At 48.1% G+C, this 9,104-nt stretch overlaps 1 protein-coding gene across 1 annotated transcript in view; it reads left to right on the top strand.

Moving 5' to 3' along the window:
* The first annotated feature begins 418 nt into the window (after window positions 1–418).
* The window catches only part of LOC126545527 (uncharacterized), a 52,645-nt gene continuing 43,959 nt past the window's right edge, over window positions 419–9,104 (top strand). Inside the window, exons 1-3 of the mRNA XM_055061495.2 lie at window positions 419–616; window positions 721–771; window positions 2,507–2,718. Coding sequence (XP_054917470.1) covers window positions 419–616; window positions 721–771; window positions 2,507–2,718 — 461 coding nt within the window. The remainder of the gene's footprint in view (window positions 617–720; window positions 772–2,506; window positions 2,719–9,104) is intronic.

Raw genomic sequence — 9,104 nt, 5'->3', positions numbered from 1 at the left:
TATATATATATATATATATATATATATATATATATATATATATATATATATATATATATATATATATATATATATGATATAGATATATATATATAAACACCTGTGGCGACGGCAGCGGAGGGAAGCATCGCGGCAGTGTATCGCGACGACAGCTGCTCCAACCGAAAACGAAGTGGCTCGAGCCGTTGTTCTGTCGGTGCCCGAGAAACTGCAAACGGCGTCCGTTAACTCAGATAGCCTCATGCCATTCAAGTGTGTACTTTGGCGGAAATAATTACCGCTTGCTTTCCGTGTCAGTGCACCGGAGACGAAAGTGTATTTGTTTCGTTTATTCATGGCTGGCAGGTGCAATCGCTATGGCCATCGTGTTTACATCGCAAGCCTAATTCATCCAATCCAAGTCACGCCAGTTTCGCTCATGGCGGTTTTGTTGGATTGTGATCGTGGCAGCTTCATATCGCACAACAAGCTTGTAGAAAACTGGTACAGCAACTGCCAGCGCTCTGAACTGGGTGATGTTATTTCTTTGAAACTCAAAGACGCTTTATTTGATATCAGAACTCCCATGAGAATGGACTCAGCTGCAGAGAAGCTGGCCGCGGGTACAGAGCGCAGGGTGAGTATACCGGTTGGTCATTCTCTTAACAATCAAGAATGTGTCGTTACGGTGGTGTCCGAGTTACAGAAACGGAACCGTACTGGACCTTACTTGCTTTTCAGAAACGAAAGCGGCGAAGTTCAGATGGTGCTCCTTTGACCGATTTCGTTAAGGTAAGGAAGCTGTCAGTGCGTGTGCTTGTTCGTGAATGTGTGTGTGTCTGCTCGCTTGCGTGTGTTTTCTGGGAACGTTCCTTAATAATGTTTGTTTTTACTATAACATTTAGATGCGACGTAAACAAAGCAAGTCACGTAGCGTGTGCGTTCATACACTTTTGATTGAGGCCAAGTCTAGGCTCCACCGATGATAGAATTTGCATTCTCAAGATTTTGGTTGGTGTCACTGCTCCCAACGAATTAAAAAAAAAAAAGAATTTTAACAGAACAAACATTTTATTCCTTATCTCTAGCACATTACGGCGGTGCACTGTCTCGGCATTAAGCTTTCATTGGCTTTGTAAACGAACCATATCCGTAAGAGCGACGTTTTTGACGTACGTTTACTGTAACCGAATGTAATATGCGACATCGTACAGCTAAGAGTCCGTCCTAAAGACATCAAACCGTTGCGGCTGGCTCAGAATCGATGTAGAAGCCATAGCGAAATATCTCATGCATCGGAATCACCCTACACTGTTCTGCCTTCTCGCTCCTATCATGACACAATTTGCGCAGTGCAATCAGGAAGGGAATCTATATAGGTGCTTCTGTGTCTTTTGTAGCAGCACCACGCAAGCCACAACATAAGGGTCCTGAATATTTCACTGCGCGCGTTCTAAAAAATATTTTGCGCTCACCGCTGCACTGTTCTTGCTCAAATTTTGCAGAACGATCGCATTTTGGTGTCGACTTCGTTTAGTATAACGCTTGGCACAGTTAATTGCCTGGTTTTTAAGGAAAAAAATGCAAATTTACGTGCGCTTATAGAAATGTAAGCTGCTGCCGCGACAGCGCAAGCATAAACTTGTATCGGCTCATGCCGTCAGCTGCAGAAAGCAGCGTTTCAGGGAGGTCTGCCGCGGGTTGCCCGCTTCTGAAACATGCGACTGGCCTGCCTGAAACGCTGCTTTCTGCAGCTGCTGGCAGGCGGCGACACAAGTTTATGCTTGCGCTGTCGCGGCAGCAGCTAACATTTCTATAAGCGCAGGTAGATTAGCATTTTTTTTCTTGAAAACCAAGCAATTAACTGTGCCAAGTGTTATACTAAACAAAGTCGACGCCGAAATGCGATTGTTCTGCAAAATTTGATCAAGAACAGTGTAGCGATGAGCGGAAAACCTTTTTCTGAACCCGCGCAGCGAAATATTCAGGACCCTGTAGACACCGTTGGAAGTTTTTTCAGGGCTTAACTGATCCTCTTTATTCCGCTAAGGCCGGTGGTTATTGGTAAAGGGCACAGCTGACAGGCATGCCGCTTTATGTCATCGTAACCTCATCATCTCTGCGCCTCTCGCGATATTCACCTGATGACAATCGGCGATGGCAACAATGGTAGCTTTCATAGCCAAGTTGGTTATGAAAGATTATAACCTTGCGATAATGTTCTAGAAGCTAGCTTTAACGAGCCTTTGGAAATTCTGCAGCACGCACTGACACAAGAATTGTACAACCATGTTTTCTGAGAAAGTATGGTACACCACACGGCTGGCCGTGAATGAGGCTGGCGCTATTGAGCACTGCGGCGCTTAAATGAGTCAAGCTTGCCTTCCGTTGCAGGTTGGGAAAAAAAATGAAACACCGGGCTTGCAGAAATTGATGCATGTCAACTTTTGGAGAACGGGCAGGGCAAAATCATTGGTAGGCCATGCACGTACAGCCACATCGCGCCTAACCATCGTGCACACGCCAGTCTTGCAGCTGGATAGCGGAGGCGAGTGACCAAATCGTGCGGGTGGCCCTGGACGCGGGCCACCTAGAACCCGGGCCGGCCAGCGACCGAGAGGTGCTCGAAAACAACCGCGGAGCACGGGCTGCAGCCGCCGATGTCCTGGCGGCCGCCTCTGTGGCCGGTGCCCGCCCGCCTTCGCCGATGGGAGTCCGCTGCACGGTGCCACACGCCAGGCACGTGCCCCTTCCTTCTCTATGGGTGCCTCAGCATGGGAAGCCGAAGCTGCGAACGAAAAGAATCAAGCGCAACAGTAACCCCCCCCCCCCCCCCCCCCCTTTGAGGGACACTACAGGTTAACATTAAGTCAACGTGGATTGTTGAAATACCATCCCAGAAACCTCGAAACGCTTGTTTCGTGCGAAGAAGAGACTTACTTTAAGAGAAAATGCGTTCTGAAGCGTCCGCGTACCTCTAGCGCAGTTCAAATCACCCGCCCTCCGATCGAGGAGTATTGACGTCATGGTCTCACAGTGACGTTGCGCCGTCGGTGAGTAAAACGGCTCCCGCAGACGGCGCTACGGATTTTCTGCACAAAACGCAAACGCGCGGCCAGAAACAGAGCCAAGACAGAGCCGACAGCAGCGCGGAAGCGGAACTATGGTGGCTAGCGGAAGGGAAAGCGCACGACGATAAGCTGGTTCTTTATTTTATGACGCCAACTTCGACGCTCGTTGCAGTGGATGACCCTGACAACGACACATTAGCTCGCGATGCTGGGCTCGAGTTCAGCGATTTAAGCACTGATGAACGTGTCGGGCTGTTGAGGGCTCGCGCTGCCGGCGTCGTTGCGTACTACTACGACGACGGCCTGCTTTGAAAAGCACTTTACGCGACTTCAGTAAGTCGGCGTTGAGCTCGTAATCCTCTGGACGAAAGTGCAGCGAGCACATTACGTGATTTTTCAGCTCTTTGCCAGCGCGTTGTGGCAGAGGTACGGCACTTAACCACTTCGAACGGAGAGGTTCACTCGTTGGCACACAGTGATAAGTAACGTTGGATTCGCCGCTGCAACTGCCCTTGGCCAAGTTCCACGGACCGTTCGCGCATCCCACGACAACACATGGACGTGGCATTCTCGCTGCTTGTTCCAAATGCAAGTTTCGCGAGCCAGCAAGACCACCGCAGCACGACGCGATAAAGAAACAACTGAAACTCCAAAGCGCGCGCGGCGCGAAGTCGAGCGAAAACGAAACCTTTCGATCACCCATCCTACTCAAGGGTAACGTCAAAATGTTATTTTTTTCTTATAACCGAATAGAAGTAGACAAGTTGCATTTTCTTCCGTCTTATAATCTAATGAAGTGATCTTTTTAATACGAGTAGTTGAGTACTAGTGACATAAATTATGATGAGGAGTGCTTTCATCATCGGGCTAGTACCGGAATGTGGCTGGGGGGTCTCAAATCGTGTCGTGAATTTACCTCAATTTCTCGGTTACTGAAGCTCTGTTCGCGATTATATTGACGCCTTAGACGTTCTAGAGCATTGCTTTATCACTTTAACTTGACTTTCTGGTAACCTTTAGTGTCCCTTTAAAAGAAAGAAAGAAAGGGACGATGCTATGCGCACTACGGAGTGCGCCCCTGCCGGAGGAAATGGCTGGGTGTATGGCGCACAGGTGTCCCACGACGATGCTGCCACCACTGTTTATAAAGCTTTTCTATAAACGGTGGCTGCCACATCCCATGTAAGGCTTGTCATTTCAGCCGTGCAGTTACAGTTCACTGTAGTACAGTAGTCTGCCTGTCGAAGCGTACACTCGCCGAGAATTCCCGAGTCTGGTTTAGACCTTTATAATTCGCGCACCCAATCCGGGAGTAATATTTCGTTTTAACCGAATTAACCCCAACTTATTTTTAACCGAACCTTACACCAACCTTAATCTCCATGCTAACACTTGCTAAAAAAAATAATAATAATACCGTTCACCAGTGGGAGAATCGCCATTCCCTAGTGGCGCTGCATCATTGTTTTAATCTCAGGAAACAGGAAAAACATTGATTCTCAGTGGAGGGAAAGAACTAGGAAGATTACCAACAAGTATGCGGCCTGTAGGATGAGCAACACAGCAACGAAGAACGTCAAATGCAAAGTCAGAGAGGCTGAAATAATCTCATGGGTGGCGGCAATGGAAAAGAAACCTGCCATGAGTAACTACTTAAGAATAAAATACGAAATCAGGAAAGAAACAATTTATGATAACTCAAAGCGAAGCTCGTTGCTTTTTGAAGCGAGATCAGGATGCCTTAGAACACGCACCTATAAAGCGATATATAAGAACGAAGAAGCGTGTGCTTGCTGCGGTAAAGCTAGGGAAACGATGGAACATGTTTTAGTAGGATGTGAAGATCCCAGCGGTCGATTTAGGCACCACTGGCCTCCTTGAAGCCCTTGTGTTCAGCGAGAGCAGGGAGAAAGCAAACATGTCCGCACTAGAGATTAGTAAGAGGTGATTGGAAGATTTGTGGAAGAAAAGTAGGGAAACGACAAAAAACGGAGACGTACAAAAACAAAGTTCAAAATAAGGGGTCAGAAATTTTGGTTATGGGAATTCATCGTGGGTTTCTTCTTTTTTCTCTCTTTTTCTTTTTTAACCTAGGTAGGAAATTAGGCAGTATAATACACTCTAAGAACAGTTTACACCCTTTGGCTTGCCCCTTCTGCCACACAACGATAATCGTCATCTGCCTTGATGCGTTTCCTTTCTTTAACGCTGCGAGCCCGGAACTTTGCAGTAACGAACGGCACGCGCGTTATCAGCATAGAACAGTTTACACCCTTTGGAGTGCCCCTTCTGATAACGCGCGTGCCGTTCGTTACGGGAAAGTTTCGGGCTCGCAGCGTTAAAGAAAGGAAACGCATCAAGGCAGATGACGATTATCGTTGTGTGGCAGAAGGGGCAAGCCAAAGGGTGTAAACTGTTCTTAGAGTGTAGCAAGAGCTTGGTGGCGCAACCCACTTCCCCGTTCCAAAAGGGACGCTCATAACATCCATCCATCCAATCAGGGGTTCTATTCTGGACATTCTACCTTTTTTTTTTTTTCGAGACGTGACGTAGGCGCGACGCGCACAAAATGGCGCTGGTGGCCCCATTTTGCTTTCGTAACGTGACACAAACTTGACATTTTGCCTAAGAAACTCAAATGAAGGCACTGAACCTAACGTTCTTGATAAAGCGAAACAATTTTCCTCAGTAAAAATAGCTAGGATACGTGTGCCCGGGAAACGGAATGAGTCATCGTATGTTGGGCGCCAACGCGCTTGTTTTCTACCTTGAGACAACATACGCGACCTACCAGTGGGGATGAGCGCACGTTCTACACTCTAAGAAAAGTTTACAGCCTTTGAGTCGTATCTTGCCACACAACGATAAATGTCATCTGTCTTGTCCGCATTTCCTTTCTTTAACGCTGCGAGCCTGGTACTTTCCAGTAACGAACGGCATGCGCGTTATCAGCGTGACATAGCATTCCCGACAGGAAAGTAGCGGGCGCGGCGTTTTCAAGAAAGGAAACGCAAGCAAGGCAAATGACGATTATCGTTGTGTGGCAAATACACCCCAAAAGGTGTAAACTTCTTTTAGAGTGTAGGCCTCGTCATCGCTACACTCTACCAAAAGTTTGCACCCTTTGAAGTGTATTTCTGCTTAATGCCTAATACTATGAGCACGCGTTATGAACAAAATAATTTCATGGCGCCAAACGACGGGGGAAATATGGCGATACGCAATCCTCTCGGCCGCCGTTGCATACACTCTACACTCTTAGGCAAAGTTCCACCCTTTGGATTGCCCCTTCTGCCACACAACGATAATCGTCATCTGCCTTGGTGCGTTTCCTTTCTTGAAAACGCCGCGCCCACTACTTTCCTGTCGGGAATGCTATCATGCTGATAACGCGCATGCCGTTCGTTACTGGAAAGTTCCGGGCTCGCAGCGTTAAAGAAAGGAAACGCATCAAGGCAGATGACGATTATTGTTGTGTGGCAGAAGGGGCACTCCAAAGGGTGTAAACTCTTCTTAGAGTGTAGGCTGCTCATTAGCATTCGCGCGGCTCGTCGCACCACAAATTATGGCGGAAAATATCTGCAATGGCGGCCCAGCGCAACGTCACGCAACGTCAAATTGACGTTTACGAAACGGCGCTTCCTGTGACGGCCCTCACGGCATATTCCTTCAGCCCACGGAGGAAGGAAACTAAGGAGAGGCCCTACCCCCTCCGCGCGCTAGGAGAAAAGTGTGGCGGAAATGACGTAGTAGGTTCTCATTTTTTTGCTGCTTTTTATTTTTTCTGTTGTATGGCCACGCCTTTTGGGCCACAATGGCGGCGTTGTTATGGTTTTGAGCGCTCACACGTGCACGTTGCTCTGGTAGGTTTCGGGCCGCGGCAAAGGCGCTGAGTGGGCGGGTTTGCGTTAGTCACCGTGTCTTGTTGCGCTGTGTTACCTGCACAGTGCTCTGCCAGATGTTGCGCGAGCGCGAGCGCTCCGCGCGCGACACCACGCGCAGCGCGGCGTGGTTTCGCGAAAGATGTAAACAAGCGAGGAGGGTGGCCCAAAAGGCGGAGCATCGCCATGAGCAACGCCAAATTCCGGCTTCACTTTTGCTTCACAAAGAGTGACGTCAGGGCCTCTCCTTAGTTTCCTTCCTCCGTGCTTCAGCCAATCAGCAAGCTGACATGGCGCCTATCTTGGATCGCCACTACATATTCGCGAAATTGCAGATGCATTGCACTGGCTTCTGTACGCTACCGCTCACTTTCTTTTTAAAGCGCTAACGTCCAGAAAAATGTATTAGTCGATAAAATTTGCAGCTTCACGTCACGTTTCGTCATCTTGATGCAAACGCAAAATTGTATTTGCAAAACGTTCGTTTCCCGGCACAAATTTCAAGACACGTGAGCTTTCGACAGCCAATCAGGGAGTCAACAGGACGGATAATGGCGGCCATGCAGCCGTCATACGTGTCGAGAATAGAACCTCAGGGGTATAGTGCACTAGTGAATCTAGTACACTGTACTCAGGGAGCTCACTGCACCTAGCCATTTCCGGCAGGAGCGCACTTCGTGTAGTGCGCATCGCAGCATGAAATAAAAAAGAAGAAAGAAAGAAGGAAAATAGGGAAAGTTCGGCAGCATGTTACACTCCTGTCACACGTGAACGCGAAAGCCTGATGCACACTTGGTCATGGGCCGTCTCGCACCGTCGCGTTGCTGCTTTCGCAGTTCGGTTTCTTCGGCTCGTTTTCGACGCTTAGCTGCGGCTTCGTGCGCTCGTATTTTTTTTTTTTTAATTATGGGGTTTTACGTGCCAAAACCACTTTCTGATTATGAGGCACGCCGTAGTGGAGGACTCCGCAAATTTCGACTACCTGGGGTTCTTTAACGTGCACCTAAATCTAAGTACACGGGTGTTTTCGCATTTTGCCTCCATCGAAATGCGGCCGCCGTGGCCGGGATTCGATCCCGCGACCTCGTGCTCAGCAGCCCAACACCATAGCCACTGAGCAACCACGGCGGGTCGCGCGCTCGTATAAAGTGGGGTCAGGCTCGCGCCAACGACGTTTCTCTTCGACTTTACGTTGCATCCTGTCAGCATGGGATTGAAACGTAGGCTGTTCTATATGTTGCATGCGTGATTTCAACGAATGTATGCACTGTTTGCTTCACTTTGCTGAGCGCTTGTACGACCAGACGCCGCGTTTCTGCACGTTGTATGCGTGATTCCAATGAATGTATGTACTGTATGCTTCACTTTCGTGAGTGTTTGTAGCTTCTGCGTTACGAAAGGGATGAGCTATTGCTGATGATGATAGTCTTTGTACCATTGGACCGGACGATGCGTTTTTCTTCAAGGCCACCGTCGCGGGATCGAATCCCAGCCACGGCGGCCGCATGCACCCGTATACTCGTGTACACCCGTGTACTTAGATTTAGGTGCACATTAAAGAACCCCAGGTGGTGGAAATTTCCGGAGTCCTCCACTACGGCGTGCCTCATAATCAGAAAGTGGTTTTGGCACGTAAAACCCCATAATTTTCTTCAAGGCCATCGGGGGTATGAGCCACTTAAGGCTTTCGCCTTAAAAAGTGTGGTGAATTTGCGAAGACGCAAGCGTGTTCAACTGCGAAGGCGTGATCTGCGATAAGCGTGCATGCTAAGAATGCAGCGTTATTATCAAAACAAGTTATGTACATACGTCATCCAGCTGCTCTCGCTTTTTGAGTGGCACAAACATCGAGTGACACTCTTGTTTCTTGCGCAGCACTACCGGTTCACCTCCTGAGACGACCGGGGACGAAATTCAAGATAAATCAGAAAAAAAATATAGTACAGAACAAAATTCATGGGTTTCATTATAGCTATGATATCAGAGCATAAGTTTAGTTACAAGTTCAGTTACCGAAGTGTCTGAAATAATTCGTACTAATTAGAAATCACTGATTAGCGCACACCAAAACACAGACTCGTAGACTTTAGAGACCCGCCACGTGAGCACGACTTCGACAAAATTCCTGGAAACCCGGAAGTAGAAAGCAGAAGTAATAGTAAGTAAGTTTATT

This window comes from Dermacentor andersoni, chromosome 1, assembly GCF_023375885.2.
Source record: "Dermacentor andersoni chromosome 1, qqDerAnde1_hic_scaffold, whole genome shotgun sequence".
NCBI lineage: Eukaryota > Metazoa > Arthropoda > Arachnida > Ixodida > Ixodidae > Dermacentor > Dermacentor andersoni.
The sequence above is the reverse complement of the archived record's forward strand: the minus strand, read 5'-3'. Positions and strand labels throughout refer to the sequence as shown.